At 37.6% G+C, this 25,319-nt stretch overlaps 1 protein-coding gene across 5 annotated transcripts; it reads left to right on the top strand.

Moving 5' to 3' along the window:
- Window positions 1-805: 805 nt before the first annotated feature.
- Window positions 806-20,756, top strand: LOC308497333 (uncharacterized protein). 5 transcript variants are annotated; one of them, XR_013993309.1, is made up of 3 exons: window positions 2,021-12,942; window positions 13,306-14,518; window positions 17,122-20,756. XR_013993309.1 is itself a non-coding variant. In XM_081047971.1 (3 exons), exons 1-3 carry the CDS (start codon window positions 12,938-12,940, stop codon window positions 13,988-13,990), a joined length of 342 nt encoding a protein of 113 aa, XP_080904097.1. In that variant the 5' UTR covers window positions 2,021-12,937; the 3' UTR covers window positions 13,991-20,756. The 5 variants fall into 5 exon arrangements, 2 of the variants coding, with proteins under 2 accessions (XP_080904097.1, XP_080904096.1); XR_013993310.1 differs by having other exon boundaries at window positions 13,306-17,313; window positions 18,621-20,756; XM_081047971.1 differs by having other exon boundaries at window positions 13,306-13,634; window positions 13,983-20,756.
- Window positions 20,757-25,319: the final 4,563 nt, after the last annotated feature.

Here is a 25,319-nt window from a genome sequence, read left to right as displayed (position 1 = left end):
TTTTGAAAGTTTTGAACTGAAAGTGATCACAACTTAAAATTTGAAACCCCAAATTACGGCTTATTTCCAGGTTTAAAGTATGTTACTTGAATTTGTCTGGTATAAAGTTAATACAAATTATAAATAAAACTTGAGAAAATGATTCAGTTAAACTAGAACAGTGAACGGATTCTTCAAATATGTTTCTTCAACTTGTTACAAAATTGGGAATCAAGTGAACATAAAAGTCCGGAAATAACAAGATTTAATACAAATATCTTTATGATCATTTAAGATTTCATGTGGTTTCTATGACTTGCATAAAATTAAAGGTAGAGGGTCAAAAGAATGAGTCTTGTAGTGTATTGATTGATTATATATATATTTAAATTGGTGGACATTTCACTCAAATAGGTGAAAGTGATCACAAATAGGTGGATAAATTGAATATATTTAGAACTAATGTAAATGTGTTTTTAAGTGTTATCTACAACATTGTTGAAGAATTCGAATGCATTGAAGTAATTTTGCTTTTGAGAAATTAATTTTATGAATAGATAAAGTGGCTGGTTGTGTTTGGGACTAAATGCCTGTTGGAGAAATAGGCTAACAAAGGGTGAAGGTGAAGATCATTAGAGGTTTTAGAGCTGGCTGAGACGGGCTGCTGGGGTTGTGTAACTGTGCCTAGAGGGCGGGGTTCCTGTACATTCCTACTTCACCAGATAACCTGCCCCCAACACCACTCCAGCTTCTGCCAGACAGATGGAACTCTCCAATATGAAAATCTGCGCAACCATTCCAACAAGCAGGGTAGGTGAAACTTGAATTAAAATTCTCCCCCCCGCCCCCGCCGTTTTTTTTTCCTTCTTGAAGCCTGATCCTGGAGATAGGGAAAGAATAGGGGTCATCTAGATCCTTCTTTCGCGCATACACACGTCTCTGCGTTCTTAGAGCTACCTACCTGTAAGAGTTCAAAGGCGCTATCTTTCACAGTACTTCATTCTCGATTTTCTTTTGCATTTTTTTTAAGTCTTTCTTTTCTCATCCCAATCATTCCCCCTTCCCTACTCCCTCTCCAGGGCCTCCCTCCCCTCCCCCCCCCACCAACCACCAGCAGTTAAAATAATCCACCTCTTGGTTTTCGGCCCCCAAACCAACCTTTTCCCCACTGTAGCGGTGAGTTTACCGGGACCTTGTCCTGAGGATGTAGGCCAAGGTGACTCTGGGGAATGTGTGATGTACTGTTATGTTCTGAGTCTGTTTTCTCCCTTCCGATTTCTGTTTTTTCCCTCCACCCGAGACTCTGCGCGAGGTTGTCCGAAAGATGCGGAGGAAAAAGACTTAAGAACTGGGAGCGCTCTTACCCCAAGATCGGTAAGTGAAAGTGGTTTTCGGAGGGGAGGAGGGCTACTCCTGACTGCTTTTGATTGAGGCTTAAACCGAGACTTAGAGGTCCAGGGCTAAAGTGCTCCCCAGTTTTCATTTTTTATTTTTGAAAAATTTCCTTAGCTGGGCGTCCTATCAGCCGCAGTAGCTGAACGAGTGCATGCTTTTCCCACGTCGGCAGAAAGGCACAGTGGATCCCTAAAAAAAGAGGATGTAGGCAGGACAAAGAGGGACCTGGAAAGATTGATGAAGGGAAACCAGACGAATTTATATGGAGAAGGGGTAGTAGGAGACTGAAGTAGGTCCCAAAGTGCAAAGTAATCTATTTCGTGGAAATATGGTTTCTGCGTCTTACTGCAGCTGTGAGAATATCCGAAGTGGGCTTTCTTAACGTTCAAACCCATAGGTATTTATTTGCTCTTCCTATTTGGGCAAAAGCTCTTTGCTCCCGAGCCAACGACTTGCCTCATTCTAATGTTCTTTTTTCTTTTCTATCTTTTTTTTTATTGGGGGTCGGTAGAATGCCCCTCCTCCCCAGTTTCACACTAACAGTGCCAACCGCCCCCAGAGCTGGCCCTCCGCCTGAAGCTCGGTGGCCGGGGTCAGGAAGAGGGGCCCCCGAAGGATTTAGCGGAACTGCTCCAGGTAGTGCGGCGCGGGACGGGGCTGGAAGGCTTCTCTTCTGCTTGTTCGCAGGACTGGGAAAATGAGCACTGTTCGGGGCTTGACTTCGTCCCTGCTGGGAATATCCCAGTTCCCGGCTTTGGGAATCTCATGCAAATAATTGATTCTTAATGCACACTTAGGGGACGTCGGTGTAAGCTCGAGAGCCTGGCTGTCCCGAGAGTGTCTGCGAACACGCGAGACACGGGCTGGCTCGGCCCAAAGCGAATTTGGGGCTCTCGCCGCGGTTTCCTATTAGCCTTCCCGGCGCATCGGGGGCTCCTGGGTGAGACGCACGGCAGCGGGACTTGAAATCGTTGGGGCAGGGACCCGGCAGCGTGATGTTTTTTTGTTTTTTGTTTTTTTTTTGGGGGGGGGTGTGGAATCATGTAGAAAAGTGACTTCGGCTGCAGAGTCCCTGCGGCGTTGGCGGCGCCGCAGCCGGGGAGAAATGCTGTCGGACTTGGCTGCCGACAGTCCGGCCGAGGGGAAGCCGGCGCTGCACAGGGAGCAGCAACGTGAGGGCGCTCTTGCCCAGGACAAGCCGAGCTTTGAGTCGGTAGCTCGCACTGGCTGATGCCAGGAAAATTGACTCCAGAACCTTGGCTGGCGCGCTTCCCCACCGTTTTCCTTTCTCCTTGTTCATCTGCGTTCTCTCCTCTACCCTTTCCCCCATAAAAGTTGTTTCTTTTGTTTACTTGGTACAGTTTCAGATCTCAGCACTTAGCTGCTAGCTGATAAAACTGTTTTCTCTGTAATGGACATCTTTTCTTCTTTCCACTGCCGACTCCTCTTCCATTTCGCTTTCTACCCTATTTTCCTTTTCTGCCCAACCCTGTGGTCCAAGGCGAAGGGTTCTTACAGGAAAATAGGTAGCCTTGGGATAGGAACTCCCTTAACTCGAAGGGTGGCCCTAGGTTGCCGAGAGGGAGGCAGGGGTTTGGTGGACACAGCATCCCGCGGCGTGTGTGGGAGTTTCTCAAGCAGTGGTCTTCAGCCTTGGACAGACAACGGGAAGGAAAGGACGTTGCAGAATAGAGCTCATCCACTTCGGACTGTTCCCCCACCCCAGATAAGACCCAATTTCGATGCTTCAATCATCCTCACGTGGCCCTCTATCAAAACTTGAGGTAGGCAGGAATTCTGAAATTGTTGTAATCAGGAAAGGCATTTAAAATACCTTTAAAATAGTAACAAATAACTCTCAAGATCATGTTTGTGGGGGTGGGAGGGGAGATAAAATGTCCCAATTCCTTTTCAGGGTCTGTTGCCTATGGTATAATCCTCTCCCCTGGTTTTAGGCCTTTCGAAAGAGCTGCACTGGAGGAAAGCACATTGTGCATTAGGAGATTTGGAGATTCATGTCCGAATGAAAAGTGTTGAGTTGCCAGACATGTTTGGATATTCATTTTTGCCTTAGGTTTAATTTTCCTACCCAGATAGCACTCCCTGAATTGGTGTCGTCGTCTTCAATTTCATTCTCCTTTCTTCCCCTCTTGTTGTTTCATTCTTTGATTAGAATGCATTCAAGATGCAAACATCTTCCTCCAGGTCTGGATGGCCAGGCATTGTTGATTCCATTGATTGATCAGGAAGACTAGAAACTGTAGTGGGGTTAGGGAGAATTGTCTCTCAGTTCTTTCATTTTTCTCACTGCTCTGAAATAGTGACCTGATCATTGTTGTTTGAAGTTAAATTATCTGTTAAATTAGCCTTAAATAATAACTGATGATATTTTCTAGTTGGGTCTGGTTGCCCTTGAATTCTTTTCCCTAGATGAGAAGGAGAGGAGTCAAAGACAATGCTTGATCATATGAAAATGTGAAGATAATCAAAATCAATATTTATGTGCTGGTGATATTATGTAAGAGAAATCACTTTCAAAGAAGCTGAATTTCATAAATAAATTCTTTTAGAGGCCCGTGTTTCAGAAGGACCACACTAATTCAAGGATGAATGTAAATAAACATCTTTGTTGATTAAGAACAAAATATGAACACCATATTTTCATTACTCTACAAAACCTAAATACTCAGACTCATCATATATACCGGTGCTTGCTAATCTAAATTAATTCTGTCCTCCAGGGATAAATATTCTCAAAAAGGAAATTTAACTTTAAGCAAAATCTGAAATGTTGTTTTAGATATGAATTTCTAGAAATCCAAAGTATATTTATTTCTTTGAGTCAGACACTTGTTTGTTTTGCAATCATTATATGAAACAATTTTGGAATAGCGCAGATGCTCCTCCCGCCCCTTGTTTCAGATTGCTTGCATATGCAGGCTTAGGCATGAGAGCTTCCAGGGTATATTAAGGAAATGACATTTTTCTTATTTGTTTTCACAAAAGGCCCAAAGAATCTTTAAACCCAAAGGTATTAGGTATTTGAAAAAAATCTTCAAAAATAATAAGCACTATTGTGTGTTTTTGCTATTAAAATGTGCTGAATGAATAATTAGAGGCTATGATGAAGGTTGAAAAATTCAGAACAAGGATAAGGTGATAATTTTATTATTTAATACTTTTATAATTTTTATAATTAGTGATGTAGTTTTAAAGTTGGCAAAGCTTTCTTAGAAAACGTAGAGTACTCCTCCCACTTTATCCAAAGTACTTCAAACAAAATGAAGTAAAATCAGGTAGAACTGGCAGCAGGGCTTGTTATTATTTATTTATTTATTTATTTATTTATTTATTTATTTATTTATTTATTTATTTATTTCGGTAGTGGAGATAGTATTAGCAGAGTTGGAAAATATACTTTTAATTATACATTTTGAGCTCTGATTGCAGGTTGGAAGACTAAAATCGATCATTCCTACATCGATAGTGTTGTCTATTACTGCATTGATTTGTGTATATTTATGCAGAGACTTTCGGTTATTTACTTACATATTTCAGCATCTGCCTCTTGATTATTATCACAGGTTGGTTTTAATGAAAGCACTTTTATAGGAAACACACTTGACAGATCAATTTTAAGTAAACCTGATAGTGAATTATGGCAACCCAAAGAGTTTATAAAATTATTCGTACTTGCTTTTCAGCCATTAGGAACCTATTTCTGATTAAAACCTCATGCTATTTGAAAACTTCCATTATTCTCTTGCATTGATGTGTTCCAAGAAAACAGAAAAACAGACAATTTTATGGTGTCAGATATGATAGAATAAAACTGATAAATAAGGCTTGTCTGTTTTCTGTTGGCAAGACTAGGTTACCCTGATAATAAGGTGGCTGCTGGGTTTACTAATGCTGTAGATGAAAAATCAAGGAGTAGCAAGATTTGAATATAGAAATGGCCTTGTTTTAAAACATTTATTGACTCTAAATTATGCCAGGGATACTTATGCTGAACAGGATACTCCAGAGTTCTTCAGTACATATCAAATACATACACTCATCTATGGTATTATTTAGCGTATGTGTACCATTATTCCGTATAAAGATACACCATTTCTCTTTAACTAATAGCTCACTAGTGGATGTTATGCATCAGGGCTCATTGGAACAAATAAGATAACGAAAGCCCACGGGGTGTATCTTATACGTACAAGGCTATAGTGAGAGACTACGATGCTTTCGAGTTTGTGCTTCTCTTATTGTCATTACAAAATGTTGAAAGATGACTTGGAAATTAAAAAATAAAAGTGGCGTTAATTTATCGAGGGCTATTTATTCCTCGTTTTATAGGACTTTTCTTGCTGTTTGGAGGATAAATCTTTCCTTGCTAATTATTTGGAATACATCTACCAAGTACGGTTTATACTCCTATGCTTTCTCTCTTGAGCTCCCCGACTCCCTCCAGTATTTGCGAGGAATATAGGGAGGAAAATTAACCGAATTCTTTCTTGAGGACGAAAGGGCCTTGGGAGATGGAAAAGGAATTAATCTCCTCACCCTGGCGAGGTTTCCTGAAACTACTTAACCTCAGCATCTGCGCTGTGAGAGGTGGAGCCTCGCAGTCCGGCGGCTGCAGACAGAAGGTGGGCGAGTCCAGGGACCTCAAGCTTTGCAGAAGGTTGAAAGGAGGAGCCGAGGGAGAGCATTGAGTTTGTTTATTTTATTCTTCTGTCCTGTGCCAAGCCCTCGAAGCTAACACAGGAACATGGCCCTTTAGGACCAAGCACTCTTGGCATTCTTTGGAGATTGAGATTCCTGAGCATCGGATGAACAGGATTTAGAGCTAGGGTGTGCTCACCCACCCCCCTCTGTCTTTTGACGCACGCTCCAGCTCTCCTCACGTGTATCGCCGTAGTGGACAGTGTTCACTTGAATTGCTCTTGCTCGCTCCAAGCCTTTCCTATGAATGAACCCGAAAACACTCGACAGGTCGTGAATAATCGTTTTAATGAGTGTGCAAAGCGTGCGACGGGGTGCACCGAGCTGTCGGGTTAAACAAACAACTTGTACCCTGACCAAATCCGATTGTCAAAGTGCAAAGTGATGTCAGTACCATTTCCATTGCCCCTCGGAAAACCACAAATCTGACACGTGGGCGTCCAATTTTCCCCATTAAAGAAAAATAACAATATTTTCCAACCGTATATGTGATCTTCTTTAGTATTAACCTGAGCCAAATAAAACTTCATTTGAGAACCAGAGAAATAATCGTATCACTGCCTCAAAAACAAATCGAAAGAAAAGTAAAACAAGAAAAATATAAAAAGTCCGAGAATTTCTTTTTGATAGCTTACACATCATTTCTCATCAATACTATAAAAAATCTTACCTTTATATGTTTTATATAGCTCAGTAGAGGCAAATACCAAGCTAACTGTATCTAATCAACTGGGAATGGTAACTTGGTTCTGTACTAAGACAACCTCTGAACTTGTAAAGACTTTTTCTATTGGAAATTTAACTAAAATACTTGCTGTTTATATGTTAACCTGTGAGGAAATGAATGGATAAGTAGTTCCCACATTTATGCTTTCAAGGAAGACAGTTCGGAAGAAAGTAATGGGAAAGGAACCCTGATGGGCTACTAACTAAAACAATAACAAAAAGCACAAGTGAGTTTTCACAAATCAGTCTCCCCGCTCCCTCCCTTTTTTTTTTTTTTTTTTTTTTTTTGCACAACCACACTAGGGAAATGTTCTGTGTCTTTCCCATCCAGTTAAAAGATCTACTTGGAATCAGCTGCATGTGCTCCTTTCCTTGTTCATTTAAAAATCTTTCACAGTTATAAACATCACAAACCACGTGAAGAAAATAAAACCTCAAAAGATTTTTTAAAAACCCCTTTTATGTATCTCCTCTACAAATTTTGTGGGGAGATGTGTAAAATATTTCTCCTGCCAACACCTTATATACATTCACAAACAAAATGGCCAAGATGCTTGGAAATCAGTGTATTCCAAATAACTAGCTTAACTCAAAAACAAAATAGGAAGAATAAGGTTTATATTTTCATTAGATTAAGTACTATAGATTATGTATCTTCTTTATTAAAGATGGAAAACAGTCTGAAAGGTTATCTGTCCTCTAGTAATTGTAATCAGCTTGTACAAATGAAATATTAGGGATATGGAAGCTCAGCAGCATTTGATCCCTCAGTTCCTACTGGCCATACTCTCATTTATGTATCTGTCAGTCTTTTTGACCATCTATTTTACACATGTATGTCAATATACAACTGGTTGCAACTAAATGAATTAATCCACCTAAAACATAAAACTGAGGTATTTGACAGAATAAGCAATTTCTTATGGAAATCATAGTTTTGTTATTATGGGTGCTAATTTTTATATATGTGTCAGTTTAACCCAAACTGACTTAAAATGGAAAGTATTCAAATTCAGTTTCCATCATCAAAACTTGAAAAAGACAACCAGTAGTTTAGGACAGTGATTTTGTTGATTTTAAGTGTTATCTAGTGAATGTATCAGAATATCTTTATTCAGAATAGCCTTTATTTTCTAGGAAATTTGACAGAAATGACTATCAAAAAGTAGGGGCTTGCATTTTTTTTCATTGTTTTCAATATTTTGGGGGCACACAATAGACTATGAAGTTGTTCCCTACCCAGTTTTCTTACCTGTGGGCTGAATTAAGAATCAGTGAAAGAGCCACATCCATTTCTGTTTTAGATGCACAAACAGCGAAGCTAGAGCATGAGTCTGTGTGTGTTTACGACATATATATATGTATATATATATACACACATATATATACACATATACATATATATGAACTATACTATGAAAATATTAATTATGTTTGAAAGAGAGCAGAGAGCTTGTTGTGGAGACAACTGCATTACTGAAGTTATATTCCATGGAACCCGTCTGTGGAGAGGGCTGAAAGTCTGTATCTGTCTTACATGATGCACCTCTTCAGTGAGGTGCCTAACAAGAGCAAAGAGATGAAGGAGGCAAACTTGGAGGGGAGTGATCTTAGCTATCTGAGTGATCCTGAGCAGAGTGAATCCACGTGCAGATGCAAATCACATGGAGAACACGCATGGGGTCTTTGTTCTCTGTCAACAAAAACAAATATATATTTTTTCCTCTACCAAGCAAATCACAGAATGATCTTGGCTGAATTTGGAGGAGGGGGAGAGGTTGAGAGACTAAGAATATTTCAATTATCATATTTATGATCCCCAAGTCCTATTTTTTTCACAGCTGCCAAATTTTATATCCAAAATTTAGATTCCCTTCTTCCCAAATCCTACATTGGTATGAATCATCCCTGATCGTTTTTTAGTTTTTGGCTTAATTAGTAGTTTTCAGCATTAAATTACTGATAAACTAATTAATCTGACTAATGTTCCTAAACTTCTGTTGAATAGTGTAATAGATGCAACAACACAAATAAAATAAAATCTGCAGCAATAATGACAAAAATAAAATGTTAATAATAATGCAAACAATAATAGTGGAAACAATTTTAAAATAATTTCTCTGGCTGACAGGATGAAGATGAAATTTGTGTTTCATAACTGTAGTGGGGCGTTTCTCTGATTTCTTGTTTCGCTGGTTAGATGGCTGATCTTTCCAGCCCAACTCAAGGAAGTCTAGTAGACTTCCTTGGTTTAATATGGTAGGTCATTTTAATGGCACTGAGTACTTTTGTAGCCACTCTTCTTCACTGCTATGGGCATGTCCGCCTTGGACACCATTCAGAAGTAAATCAACCTGGGAAGGAGACTGGAGCAGAGGTATAAATGTGAAGGGATTCTTGAGTAGAAGGACCTGGTGGCTCTGGCTGGAGCTCTGCTGGTGAATGGGTAACTTGTCATATGTGGTAATCATGTTCTCCGAACTGAAGAGTTTAAGATGAGCAAAGTTCCTCAGTTATGAGGTTCCTGTGAGTCCAAAGAGAACAGTGGCCTTGAGAAAATCAGACCATGGTGCACGACATAAAAATTAGCAATTAGGTCCCCTTGGATGAGTTCTTTTGATTAATTTAGGGGTGGAGGGACAGAAAGGGGACAATAAAGTGAAGGGAGTAGAAGTGGAGAGAGGAGACGAGGTTTAAGATTTAACTGGTGGTGATGTAGCTAGAAAAGCTAAGCTCATCTCCTTACGAGGAGAGAGAGGTGCTTTTGTCAATTGTAAACCTGCCAAGGTTTATTGTTCTAGGTGCGAGAACAGCCATCAGTTTCTGAGGCTAGGCTGGAAAGAATCTGCCAGTGAGTATGTATCTGCAGAAATCTAACTCTCCTCTCAGTCCAATGTTTTCCCCATCTCTTGAGCCCCTTGTATCCCCACCAAAGAAAAAAAGAAACGAAAGAAAATAAAAAGTGGATGGGGAGGGAATTAGACTCAATGTTTGTCAGGAAGATGCTGGGGTTAAAGCAGGTCGTTTGATAACTGCCTTCATTTGTAGAGGGAAAAGAAAGCTGGTTAGGAGAGAGGAAGGGCGGTTATAGAAGAGAGTGAAGACTGAGATAGAAATTCCCTGGCAGCCCAGCGGCTAGGGCCAAATGGAAAAGGACATTAGCTGTATAGAAGGGCAGTTTGGGAGCAAGGAAGGGTAACTTAAATATTTTTGCTTTGCTCTGTTTTCCTGTACATTAATGTAGCCCTGAAAATTTATGAGAAAACAAGATCTGCGTGCTTGTTAAGAAACAAATGACAAAAAGAAAGGCATAACTATACCAATGCCCAGTTTTGTTCTGTAGAAAACTTTTTTCCTTTAGTCTTCAAACTCTCTCTCTCTCTCTCTCTCTCTCTCTCTCTCTCTCTCTCTCTCTCTCTCTCTCTCTCTCTCACACACACACACATAATCCATAACCAAAACCAAACAGGAGTTAAAGGATGAAAGGGAGGGGGGAAAAAGGACACAACATCCCTGCTGATTGTACATGCATCCACCTCTTCACCTTTCACACCAGGGAGGCTGAACAATTCTTTTTCATTTCCGTCTATTCTGTTCACTTAAAAAAGTATGAAAATATTCCAGTTTATGAGAATATGATTTCACTAAAGATTAGCAAAGAACAAGGAGCTTTCATTTCTAGGGATAAATTCACTGAGGAGATGCTTAGTCTGCAACGGGAGAAAGGCGGCTTTGGCTGCAACTGTATATTGTTCTGCTCTTCAATGGTAGCCCAGGCTTTTCCCCTGCACTAATAATAATTAATAACTAAGTTCATTTCAACTCTTCCAGAAGTATAGCTCTGCAACTTGAACTCAAACTGCAGTTTGACATATAAAATCCAATTCTAATTAAATAATACTTTAAGGACAATATTCTCAGTTATTGTGGGTTTTTTTTATGTGTTTGAATTGTTCCTCTGGTTAAGAGAAAACTATAATTTGTTTCAATAAGATAATTTTAAAAAGTCAACAATGCCAGTAAAAGTGCCCCTGAATCCTGTTATATACAGCCCCCTAAATATGCCTGTTAAGAATTTATTTTCAAATCCTTTGGTTTTAATTGTATATGACTGAGAACCTCTGAGTCATTGGAGACATGCCTAACTAAAAAAAAAAAAAAAAAAAAAAGTTTCAATACTTTTGTAGTGGGAATATTTGATAGAAAGTAAAGAAACAATAAGTTATTTCACAAAGTAGTAAAAATTATGCAGAATTCACGTGCATTCAATTTATGCATGCATTTAACAAAATTAATAGGCTTCTATATTGCAATATCTTAAAAAACCTTTAGCCAACATAAACCAGATATTTAAATGCTTATACATATGTATCATATATACTATGCTGCATAGTTCAAATATGTATGTTTATTTTATAGAAACTAAGAACTAAACAAATATTAGCATTTCTGACTTTTTAACCACCAATAATTGGGGTTTATTTGTGATCTGTAAACACTGAAAGAAAGCCAGAACCATTACATTTTGTTTAGATTTTTATTATGAAGCACATATAGATTTCTTTCTATCTTAGGGTGTGCAAAAAGAGTAAGGAATTTAGGGGTGAGTGGAATTAAGATCTATCTTACATTTTCAGTAAACCAAGATGTAATTTCATTTTTTAAACATTAACAACCTACTATTAAATAAAAGAAATATATACAGTTTCAAAGACAGGAGAGGTAAGCCCAAGTCAAGCAATGCTATTTCAGAAAGGGAATGGCTTCAAGCGATGCTCAATAACATTTCCAACAAAGATTTTTTCAAGGCAGATACAGACAGATCTGTTGCATAAGTGGCAAAGCAAATATTTTAGAGATGGGCTGTGGGGGGATTTAATGGACTGGAACTCCGAATATTTATGAAGAATAATACTCCTTTGAATAGGGTCGTGTAATTGTCTATCATGCTTCTTAAAAATGGGAAGGAGGATGATTTGGAGGGTGGACATGTCCAAGCATCCCATCTATTGCTGATGGTGAAAGGATATGGTTTGTGTAGAATTGGAAAGGATTCCATGCCATGAGAGGAACTGCAAAAGCCTACTGGTCCTATCATGTTTGTTCTTTTAACAACACATTTCAAAAACGTATCCTTTCCACTAGGCTCTCACTTGCAGTTATGGCTTCACAGACAGCAGCCAGCTTGTATTATAGTCCAACGCATCAGTCTAGTATTGAAAAGAAAACAATGAACAGGAAAAATACACTCTTATCAAAGAAATTCTCATTCGTAGTTGGAGAATAGGGAAGAGGGAGGCTTCAAAACAGAATAGTGGGAGGAGAGCAATACTCCTTAGGTGAGTTTTAGGAAGATGCTAAGTAAAATGCTGTTTAGAGATTGTGATTAATCGAGCAGTTTAAATACAAATCTGCCGGAAATCGTGTTCTCTGCGAAAGAAAATGAAGGAATTTATGCATATTCTAATTTTCCCTCTTTGGCTGCTATTTTGGAGGAAGAGACTTCTTTTGCTGATGGTGGGACTTTTTTGTTCTGCACAGGAAATGTGTAAATGAACACAAATGTTTTTTTTTTTCCTCTTTCCATTTCTTTTCTCCATACTTCCTCCTCCTCTCTATAATCAGAAGTTGTTAGGGTGCTCAGTTCTGAGGCCACTGATCCCCATCCTCAGGGTTTCTCCCCACGCCCAGGATGGCAGGGGGCAAACAGTGCAGGGAAGGGGGAGTTAAGGATCCTCTGGAAATTAACCTAAGCGTTTCCATTCCATATTTGGACATTCAAAGAGAGTAGAGAGTGAGGTGTCATACGTTTGAACGCTATTTCCTCTCACAACCTAATTCCCAGTGACCATCAGGTTGAGGAACGCTTAAAAGGGATCTTATAAGCATGCTGTGAAGATCTATTGACCTTTAGCGCCGGGTCCAACCACTTCCCCTCTACATCCTTGGGAACAAACAGGGCTGGTGCATGTAAATGAAGGCCAGCAAGGAAGTCTCTAGCTCTCCTGGTCGGCTGTAAGTTGGTTGCCTGATGCTGAGAGCGAGTCAAGTGGAGCGCTACGGGCGGGCGTTTCGCGTTTTGCTGAATGTGTAAGGAAGGGACTCCTGAAATGGTCCAATGAAGTGAGTGGGATGAAGGTGCGGGTGGGGGCGACTCTATCCATGGGGAGAGGGAGGGAGAAAGGGAGAGAGAGGAAAAGAGAGGCGCTCCTTCTCCCAAGGCTCCCGCGTGTGCACGCCAGGCTCAGAGCTTCAGAGTTGATTCGGGGGTGGGGGCGGGGGCGGGGGGGGGGGGGGACAAACTGAACCAAACTCCGGGTTTCCACCTTCGTGTATATACCCTGGATAAAAATCCCGGGGGCAACCTGGTTCTTAGCTATTTAATAACAGAAGAGCCCGGTGACGTCCCCGCCCCCCCCACCCCACCCCCCACCCCACCCCCCACCCCCGTGCCCTCGGAGGCTCACAAAGCGCCGCCTTCCGCAGAGGCTGGAGCCCGAGCTCTGCCCGGTTCACCACCCGGAGCCCGGCCGGGCTTCGCGGAAGGTGGGCGGCGAGAACAAAGCCCCGACCCCTCCACGAGCTCCTCGCGCAGATCCACTTTCCGTGCCCTCCTCGCAGCCCGGCGCCCGAGCGCCCGCCGTCTAACGCCCTGGCCGCCGGCGGCGTCCCGCTTCGCACTTCAGTCTCCCCCGTGAGGAAGACGGCGCCGCTCGCACACGTCGGGCACGCACGTCGGGCACGCACGCCGGCTACGTGTCGGATCCGCGCCCCGCGCCGCGTGGGGAGCGCAGAATCGCCTAGGAAAACGCGGGGTGAGGAGCCCAGACCTTTCCCTGAAGAACTCACGTCAAGCTTACCGCGCCACCTTTAGGAACCTCTTCGGAAAAGCTCACAAATCCCTATTTTGCCGAAAGCCTGCTGTGATATGACAGGGCCTCGTGGTCCCCCAAAACCCCCCGAAAGGCCTCGTACGGCCTCTGCTCGGCAGCGAAGCCCTGCCGAGGGCTGCTCGTCCCGCGCGCTCCAGGTCCCGCACTTCCGGTCCCTGGGGGGCCCCGACCCTGCCCTACCCCTCGCACTTCCGCCTCGTGGGCGCCTGCGCTTCCGCCCACTCACGTGGCTGAAAGAGATGGTTGAGAACTATTTTGTGCATCTTTCAGGTGGCTGATGGGACCTTTACCAGTTCCCTCCATTTTATGTGGAATTTCCTCTGATTTCTTCACTTCATCAAACTTGGCAGGGTAAGGTTAGGGCCACCCCCTAACCTGGAGTGGTGGAGAGGAGGGGGGCCAGAGGTTGAGAGTTAAGGTGCATTGAAGATGTCTTTTTTTTTTTGGGGGGGGGTCTTTTCAGGTCACCTGCCCTTTCTTAATTCTCTGCCTAAATTCACACGAACAACTGAGATGTAGGCCTTTTTAACTCCTAGGGCTAAGCCAGTACCTGCACTTAGTAGGCATGCAATAAATGTTGAAAGAAGTACTGAATACATGATGTTACTTCTTAGGGGCCGTGGTGCTTAGGGTTAGTGGGTATCCTTAGAAATGGGCTGACCTCTGACTTCTGGCTTTTGGTTGAAGTCAGTTGAAAGGTTAATACATGATTTTTATAAGTATTTTGATGTTTTTTAGGGACACTCAAAAACTGGGAGGAAATCTCTTCGAGTTGTTGAAAATGTTTTCTTGAACTTATATATGGGGTAAAGTGCTGTGATTTTTAGAATTTGGGGGTTTATTAGCTCTTGTGTGGCTTTTCCATTTTGCTTTGTTTTCAAAGTTTTACTTTCTGTGCTAAGAGGTCAAGACCTTATGAAGTTAATCTCTTGTAGCCAATTTGAGGCAAAAACTAAGAGATTTCTCTTTTGCTTTCAAGCTACATTATAGTTTAACCCTTGCCAACCGTAATTCACGTCTATGTTGTGTCTTCTGTATCATTCAGCTGTTCTTATTCTTTACAATAACATTTGTTTTTAAATGCCGTTAAGAACTTTTTGGAACCAGGAGAGAAATTTTATCATTGTGAATTGGTGAGACTGGATTCAGTCAGTCAACATATAGTAAATGCATATTCTACAGAGCATTACTTGTGTAACCTGTAGACTACTCCCTAGAGCATTAATGTTCCACGTTCATTGACTGTAAAACAGTGAAAATATATAAGCAATAAGGTAACAACCATGAAAGTAATTTGAAAGTTATAATTGCTAATCAAATTTAAAGTGTATTTATTAGCATCATTATTAAGAAGAGCAGAGGGATACAAATAAGATTCATTCTTGTCCTCTGGGAACTTACAATCTAGTTGTGCATAAGTAATATAAATGTGAATTGATGGAAACAGCTACTAAGGAATACTCAGTGTCTGGCATATTGCAAACATTCAGTAAATAATTGCCTCAGATTAATTGGCAGTCATGTCATTCTTTTAACAGAAATATGATACAGCTAAGAACTAAAGGATTAATTAGGAAAACTTGCATGGTGGAAATGAATTTGTCCTTTATGTGTCACATAAGAAGACTGGAATATGGAAGCTGTGTTGGGGCTGGGTAACGGTAGCATTCATGGAGAATGAGACAGATGTTTGATGAGGTGGAATTTGCTGGTAATTTGTAGGAAACTTTAAAGACCAGAAGAGTGTGTATTTGCTAGATGTGATAGAGACCGATGCCCTATGAGCAGAGGATGGCATGATTAAAATTGAGATTTATATTTAAAATAATTCTATCCAGCCACTGAGTGTAATGAAAACTGAGGAAGAAAGAGTAAGAGAAAAGATTTGGGTACAGTTCTAGAATAGGATATTATTACAGAGTAGCTATAGACTGAGCCATCATTAGGACCTTTCTCCCCAATTTTTTAAAAAGTTTATTGGTTGACAATTGTTAGTAAAGTTACATAGATTTCAGAATTGTATGCCTGAATTCTCTCCAATTTTTATATAATGGAAATTACATTGAAATGATAAAGTTAGTGATGAGCCTTGGATAGGACAAGAGCCACAGTGCCACTGCAATCAGTACTACCCCTTTGTTTTTCATTGCTGGTGGTGCTAGGGAATATTAGGTGACTGATGGTGACTTGAAGTTAGTCATTTATCCATCATTCATATTTACTCATTATTCAATTACAGTAGTTCTGAACCGGGTGTGATTTTGAACACCCCTTCCCCCACAAGGGGCACGTTTGGCAATGTCTGGAGATATTCTTAGCTGTTAACAACTATGGAGCCCCTCCTGGCATCTAGTCATTAGAGGCCAGGGCTAGATATTGCTAAACATCTTACAATGTACAGGAGAATCCCTCACACCAAGGAATTTTCAGGTCCAAAATATCAGTAATACCCAGGTTGAGAAACCTTCAGTTACGGGAATGAAGCATGAGTTCTAACTCTGGAGAGCTACACAAATGAGTCCCAGAACCTAACTTCTATTATAGTAACAGTTTCAGTTGAAGAAATGTTTTAATTTGTTTAGTGAGTCAAATGTAGCTATTGAAAATGGCAGTGTCTTTTCCTAGCCAGGAGGCCTTAGAAACAGGTAAAGCAGAAGGATACCTGCTTGGATTTTCTACTTTTCATAAAATGGAGTTAGAAAAGAAATCTTCCTTAAGGATTTGTCATCTAAACGTTATTTATTCAATTAATAAAATGTGCCTTTGGAGTTGCTTAGCAACTTATGGGAAGCTTGCTTTTTAGAAGTTCATTTGTTTGTTTAAAACTAGGGTACGTTGCATATTATTAGCTACATTACATAAATCAACAAAGAAATGTACACTGAAAATGGAATAAGATGTTTCAACACATTTTCTGCTCTCTGTGCCTGGCAATTAAACCACTCTAATTGTCTGGTAGAATTGCATCAAGTATTTGACAAACATTATTTATGTATGAAACTTTAACATAATATTGAGTATGTAAGAGAACCAAAGGGGAAAAATTAAGCAGGTTTGTCATAAAGTATGTGTTTATCTTAACCTTTCTTCTTCAAAAATCTTATCTACTAAGTACTTTTATCAGACACTAATTATACTCTTTCTGAAAAGAATTTCTCCAACACCCTTCAGTGCTTGCACCCTTTAATAATATCTCATTACATCTACCTAATCCATATCTTTTTCACATTGCCAGGGCTCATTAACAGTTTTAAAAGCCAATCTTGGACATTATTATTCCTTGTAATTGAGATGAAAATAATGCCAATAACATTTTATTTCTAAAATGTAATGGATCATTTAAAATTTGTTCTGAAGCCATTTCTTCTTTAAATATTAATGAGAAATCAACTTTCAAACTTGTATTAAGCTAGCAGGAATGGTGTGATGTGTCTGGAAACCCTGAAGCACCTTTTCCGTGCAGAAGTTATTTTTATAAGCTGTTTTAACGGTGGATCATCAGTCACTTTGAAGGGAAGTGATCCTTGATTAACAGTTGGCTGATACTGTACTTCTACAGATGTGTGGTCGCAATACAGGTGCTACCTATGAAACAGGACAGGTAACTCACAGGATCTGAGCATTTTCTTTTTCTGATTGAAAAATGCATGTGGTTGAATGTGCCTTCCTCTTTGTTTATTACCCCATTTAATTGTTGTAGACAAGACAAACCGAATGCCCCACTCAATAATGAATGATAGGCACCATGTTTCCCATAAGTTTAAAGATTATAAATATGCTTAGTACTTTATTCCTTTTGATTTCCCATTTTTAGAAAGGGAAACCCAGATTCAACTTGTAGTTACACGACTAAAGCAGAGCCTTATGATAATGACTTTTTAGAACTTGAAAGTCAAATCCTGCCTCCCAGAATATAACTGCATAGGACTAACTTGTTATTCTGAAAAATGGAAGTTTCCTCTAACATTATAATTGAGTATGAGATTCTTTCTTGAAAGTAATCTTTAAGAGTCTTAGGTAAAGTTTAATAGCTCATTATTTTTCTGTTATGCACATATTATTAAGCTTTAATATTTGGGGGAAAAAATCCCACAAACCAAAAAATAATTGTCAAAAAAATCGCTTTTGGACAAAATACCTCAAGCTATTCTTCAGTAGTAGTGAAAATGTAATAAAGCTTTCATTCAACTTTGATTTTCCCCCCATTCGTTAGTTCTGCCAGAGAGTAATTATCTCATTTCAGGGGTTTTATTAGATATTTCTTTAGTTTTTTTCTTTGGAATATTTTCTTTTAGAATTTTATGTTTCTTCTGATTTCTCTCCATTAATATGGTTCAGCTTGTTGTTGACTATAGGACACTGTTATTAAGTGGAATCAAGTGAAACCACGTGATGGTTGGTGAATCTGGTGTTCTATATCCTGTCTTTTACTGTTGCTAAGAATTGAATAGAATAAGTTAATTAGGGTTTTAGGATCTGCAACAATTTTTTTTTTTCAAAAATAACTCTCTTGGCATTTTTTCTTTTAAATTCTCTTTCTTTACTCATTTTTGGGGAGAATGACTTTGCATGTCCTCAGTTATACACAAGTTTTCACATGTGTTCTTTTTTGCTTTACTGAAACAGCTCGAGTATTTAGATCTTACCAAATTTCTACACCATAGATAATGAAATTGCCATCATTTTATTATCAATTAAATTACTTCTACTAATAAAAATAAAATTTGGTAAGCTTAACCACATACAATAACACTGCAACAATTTAAAATATTACAAATACATCAATAAAGTTTAAAACTGTTTTTTGTTTTTATAACTTAATTTTTATCTTTCTTTCTCTGTTACTAAGATGTTTTGCCTTTTCTGTACTGATCATCTATTTTCTTGTCCTTTTCACATTATTTTCAGAGGTTTCTCATTGGTCAGTACAATGAAGGTTGATGGCATGATGGTCCACCACGCACCAAAGGATAACTGTTCATCGGTGTGCTGTTAACAGTCAGAGGTTTCCAAATATATGTTCTCCAACTCAATGAAAAGTAGCTGGATCCAGGCAGAAAGGTGTCTGGGAACTCCCTAAGTATGAATGATATGTCTCCAGAGAAAGTTGCTTCAGCATTGTTTTTTGGGGGAGAGGGGATATTTTTCTCTACAGTATCCTGCAAACTGTACTACATAGGTTCCTAAGTTCATTCATCTTTCCCATGTCTGAATTCTTGGTCCTCTTCCCACCCTCTGGCTCCACAGATAAAGAAGAAATAATAATAAAGGAATAAAAATCGTTTGTTTCTGTCTGACTGAATTATTCCAGTCTTGAGGCACCCTGATGGGTTAATTAGCCTTATTATTGCATTTACTATCTCCCACACACTTGTTTGTGGGAAAATGTTCCTCTTGGCTTTTGCCTAGTTGGAAAAAGGAACACTAGGACTGCAGCATTACACTTTGCTATTGAAGCGCATGGTGCTATGGCAGCATAAAGCTTGAACAAGCTTAGTTTTTTTCATTGATGGGGTGCAACCGACATAGCACCATCTTTCCCTGACATTGTATGTCAGCTTTGATTTATTCTGAGCCACACCTCCTTCCAGAGCAACAGTTCTAGCTGAGTATGGGATTCAGTACCATTATAAAGAGAAAGATGGTGCCTCTTGTAGGAGGAGTTTGGTGAGCTTTACCCTAACAATCAAGATGTGTATTAAGATGATTCACTGAATCTTGTCCATACACTGCTTCTAGCCCAAGTGAAAAAAAAAGAGGACAGCTCTTATTATTTACCTCACTCATTTCTCAGCAATATCCAGGATTTTCAGTAAGCATTATCTTATTCTAGAATTATTTTTTTTCCATTTTTGTCATTGTTTTTGGTTTGTTTCTATAGGTTATAATGAGAAGTGTTGGCAAGAAATTTGAAATAAAGGATGTAAGATGAACTTGCCTTTTGATTGTTAAACTTTATGATCGACACAGATAAGTTTGGCACAAGAATGTGCAAAGTTATATTAAAAGAACAGATAAATTCCTATGTAGCAGGGTTGAAGGTATTGACATAACCACAGAAAGAATTTCAGCCCTGAGAGCAGATAAAGGAAAGTGAAAAGTACTGCATAGCCTATCCAAATGGCTCAGAGATGAGGGCGTGGACTTTATCCCAGTGACAAGGCCATTCCTACTGTGAATGAACGTCAGGCTATTTCAACCTGATGCTATTAAGCATTCTATCTATGAAAGTTTCTTCATTTTGAATCCATGTGCTTCAAGCGATATTTAGATTATTATTGGGCTTCCAAAATATTGGGTTGGTGCAAAAGTAATTGCAGTTTAAAGGGTTGAAAATAATTGCACAAACCGCAATTACTTTTGCACCGACCTAATATCTCTGCTTCTAGAATATATATTTATCTAGTATGAATATCAAATATATTGTCTACAACGGTAGTTACCTTTAGTTGAGTAAATATTATATCGCAGGCCTAAAGTGAAGTTTTTTCATTTAAATTATTCATTATAAGGAATTAATTTGATTTCTGGGGCAAAAGGTTAGTGATGACTGTGCATCTACTTTTGATAGACGGATCAATTTTTGGCATGTTGATAAAATAAGGGTGTAAGCTTTCCACTATGAGAGGCAGATCAAGGATTATAATATACAGAGGGTGTCAAGAAAATGTATACACATTTAAGAAAGTAAAACTGTATTAAAATTGTAACTCAATATATACCAATAACAAAATATGAATATAAGTCACGTTTAACTTCTGCAATTACAAGAGGTGCTCAAAGTGTCCAGACACTTCTGGTTACAGCGAACTACTGCTTGAGCAACGCTGACCGAAGTACCCACTGGTATACATATTTTTGGCATGCCCGGTATTTGCAAAGGTAAACCCTTCCTGTCAGCCTTTTCTGTGATCTACGAAATGAACATACACCTGTATGTTTCTGTTTGTGGGTAGGAAATTAGTTAAATTACCATTGCTCAAACAAGACTTCTTAAGTTCTGGATTCACCACTTACTACCGTGTTTCCCCGAAAATAAGACCTAGCCGGACAATCAACTTTAATGCGTCGTTTGGAGCAAAAATTAATATAAGACCCGGTATTATATGGTATGATATGATATGATATTATATTGGGTCTTAATATTATAGTAAAATAAGACCGGGTCTTATATTAATTTTTGCTCCAAAAGACACATTAGAGCTGATTGTCCGGCTAGGTCTTATCTTCGGGGAAACATGGTATGAGATCATCTTAACTCTTATAGACATCAGTTTCCCCTGTAAAACGAGTATATTGCCAAAAACAATTCATATGGTCTCTTTGAAATTAAATAAATCACGTGAAGTGCTTAGCTCTATCCAAGGTATGGCAAGAAGTGAATGGTAACTAATGCTTTAAGCATTTATCACTAAGAGTAATAATAATATAATATTAATATAATAAGATGACAAATTCAGTGTAGGATTAGGAAAGTAAGACTTTAACAGGGACCAACTGCAGAATACTTGAGATCATATAGTTTCTAAAAACTACTCCTATTCTAATAATTAGAACCAGTACAATTACCACCTTTGCCTTCTTCTGAAGTGCAAAATTTTATTTTTGTGCACTATAATTCTTTGTTATTCATAATATTTGAGGAATAAATTAATGAATAAATAATCTTTTAGTCTTTTCCAAGTCTCAGTGGCTTAATATTATCAAGATTTACTACTATTCATGTCATATCACGTAGAAAGTGGGAGTGAGTCTTTGTTCCATTTAGTTCTGTTCAGTCATTCAGGGACACAGAAGTGGCTCTGCCATCTTTTAGCGCCCTAAAGTTCTCTACTTTATACTCTGCATTGGGTAGGGAGGAAAGAAAACTTGCTGAGGATTCTGAAAAATACCTTATTCCATTGGCCAGAAGTTATATGGACCAACCTAACTGCAGAAGAGGTTTGGGAATGTAATTTAGCTGTGTGTTTGAGAGGAAAACTAACATATTGCTTAACACAGAGCATTATCTCTGCCTTACCAACAAACTTCCACCAACAATACTAAGTCAATTAATTAGCTAAAGATGGTGAGGAACTCTTGCTTATAAAATTTATTTGCACATAATTTTATAGATCTATATATCTCACATTACAAAGACATTGTCAACAGGGATTGGAGGCTAGGAAGACTTTCTACCACCTTTTGATATGTTTATATTCTACAGAAATCTTCTTGGTAACTTTTTGTGGAGCATTTATCCTACTTCCTTTCTACTTAAAGCTCATATATGTGAGATTATATCCTCAAATAAGCATTTCCCGTGCTTTTATCATCTTGTGTCATTATCCCAACACTCTTTTATTATAGTTGTTATTGAGAACATACTTTCAGATTTAGCATGGAGATTAACTGTGAAATACGTAAATAGTGAATTGTTTTGTTAGAATGAAGTATAAAAGTCAATACTTTTAAGAGTTTTCTTTCATTGTTAACTGCTATTTCTAAACGAGTACAATACTCAAAAACAGCAGATTGATAACCTCAGATTTAAGAATTTCTTTTCTATGAAGAATTTCTGTGATGGTACACTTTACATACAGTGCACACTTTGCTATGATACTCCAAAATACAACTATCTGAAGTTGCATTTTACTGATGAGATGGTTTTTAATATTAAAACCCATTTAGTACATGAATTCCAAGGCACTCTCCAAAAGGCAGACTTTTAATATTTTCATGATGGTGTTTATTCACCATGGTTAAGGAAATAGATTCAAACGTCCTGCTTATTTTACACTTTACCCAACAAATGGCAAATAACAGCTACTAGCACTCAACACTCACACTTTCATAATACCAATAATCTGTTGCAGACTGGCTATATATATTAATGGTTTCATTTCCACTAAGAGTATTTTTAATTATATTGATACTGTTTTGGAAGGTATACATGTTTTAATTATTTTCTCATAATTAATATGCATATATGAAGTTAGTCTTATATTTTGACATTTTTATTAAAAATCAAACTATTCCTTATTATTCATGTTTAACCAAAAGATATATTTGTAATCTCATTAAGAAACATTTTAAAATGACCATTTAGTAATTAACTGAAGCTAGAGACTGACATTCTTTAGATGATTATATGTGTGTATACTTCTGCTTTTAGAGATTATAACACTAATTAATATTTCTTGCATAAAGTATTTATTGTTTTCCAGATACTTTTTTAGTGCATTCCAGTTTTTTCATCTAATTTCCTGTTTGCAAATTAAAAGAGTGTATGGAGTTCAAAATAACATCATGAACTTTGTTTCCATGCTGGCCTAACCAACTGTAAACTTTATTAAATAAATAAATATAGAAAAATGAATATGCATAAATACATTAGTTTTTTAACTGCAAACGCATATTATTTAATGAACAATTCTGTGAGAGGAAAATGTTTGTAAGTATGCATTTTAAAAAGTAGAAAATGGCATTTTTACTATTTTATTAAGTAGAAATAAATTATTAAGTATGTAGTCATAAAAATGAGTAAGTATTTTAGGTGGTATGTATTATAAGCTCAGTTATCTTGCATTATCTGCATATAGCCTTTCATTGATTATATTGTTTGCATTATATAAATAATTTTCTTTATATTTTAGAATAATGATTGATGAAGACTAGTAAGCATTTACTAAGAAAATAATGTGAGGTATTTTAACTTTTACACAAGGATACTTAAATTTTCATTTACTCTAGTGAATGTGAACCTCTAGAAATATTTCTGTTTTCAGTGTACTTGGACATATAAGTTATGGAATATTTATATAAGAAATTATTACCTTGAGTGCTGAAAATTCTTTGAGATTTCATATAATGTATTAAGTATTAAAAGGGTTTAAGTGCTCTAGAGTTTAAACTATTTTGTTCTTTTTGTTTTATAATTTAAACTGTAGAAATTACAAATTCTACGTTTATATCACTACACTTTTAGTTTAGTTATAACACAGACATTTAGCTTAAGGGTTTTATGCGTATTTGACAAAAATAATTTCAGTCCTATAGTAGTTAAACAGAAATTGTTTAACAGTCGTACTTGTAACATAAATGCTAATCATCATTCATTGGCAAATCATTTAAGATTTTATGTAAGTTGACTGACTTCAAGACATTTTCTTCCAAAACAGTTGTTATATTTTCCTATGTTTCCTGCATGGTGGATTTGAATTTAGCATCTGACGTGTTTTTTCAACTACTGGTTTATAATGAAAACATGTAGGTACTCGAGGGAATGTGTTAAAAGCAAAAATTCTATGATCCCTGAAAGGTAAATGACAGTGCTTAGATCGTCACATCTGGAGCAGAAATGTTTTAGCTGTGTATCTATCTAAACAAACATAAATAAGATAATTAAGATCCTAACAATGCATGTTTTAAAAAACAACTTATGACTTTGGTTAGGTCAGAACCCAATGATTTTTTTTTGGTTTTTCTTTGTTCCCACAAAGGAATAAAAATGTATTGACCTTCAACATCAAATGCCTTTGAGTGATTACAGCAAATCTATTATTTTATATTTTGAAATTTGAAGGTAAACTTAATCCTTGGCTTTTGATCATATATATAATACTCTTAAATATATATTGAAATACATATATACATAAACACACACGCACACATATATAATCATGTACATTACTGTATGCCTAATTATGCAGCTAAATTTACCTCACTATATTTTCATTCTTATTAGAATAGAGCTAATGTATTTCAGAATTGCTAACTTGTAGCTGTGAAAAAGCAGTCACACACCAAAGTAAAATGAATCTCTTGGAAAATCATAATTGTTTATATTTAAAATAAGTTTTCAGCATCATAGTAAATTGTTAATTGACTTATAAATTTAGCTTTGTATGATGATTAGTGAATTAAAGAAGAAATTTTAATGTAAATTAACATTTTATAAATTACATTACTTTTAACTCTTAAGAAATCTATTTTGATATCCTAAAGTTGGGAACTTAAACTATATACTGAAAGCAGGAATTTAAAATATTTTGTTTACATTCCAATCATGTCTTGATTTTAAATTAGTATAATCATACTCTCTTGCTGAATCAAAAATGTCTTCTTGAAATTCTAGTCACATGGCTTCCTATTAAATTAATATAATCATACTCTCTTGTTCAGTTAGTAGTAAAGTAGTTGTTTAATTAAACATGCCATTTGTTTACAATCTGGTGTTTCAGAAATGCTAGTTCAAAAGATAGGATAAGGATATATATCAAACATTTCAATCTGACAAGTAAATTACGTTTCTTCTACCATAAAGAGGTAAGCAGACAACTGTAGCAGTGATGAAAAGACATATTCTTATTACTCAGAGGTATGATATGCATCCGTCCACAAAATATGACCTTTTTCACTTTCAAGATTAAGACAAAGTCTCTACAACCACTAAAGTAAGGATTTGTCTTGACTTTTAATATTTTAAATATTATATTAATTAAAATTATCATTCCTTTTATTAGTCAACTCAGAGGGTGAAAAATACCATGATGGATTTTGATATGAAAATCTGGATAAAACAAAATCTATAGGTCGTTGTACACATGAAAAATTATGTCTCAGTCA

The sequence above is a fragment of the Rhinolophus hipposideros genome (genome assembly GCF_964194185.1).
Source record: "Rhinolophus hipposideros genome assembly, chromosome: 5".
NCBI lineage: Eukaryota > Metazoa > Chordata > Mammalia > Chiroptera > Rhinolophidae > Rhinolophus > Rhinolophus hipposideros.
The sequence above is the reverse complement of the archived record's forward strand: the minus strand, read 5'-3'. Positions and strand labels throughout refer to the sequence as shown.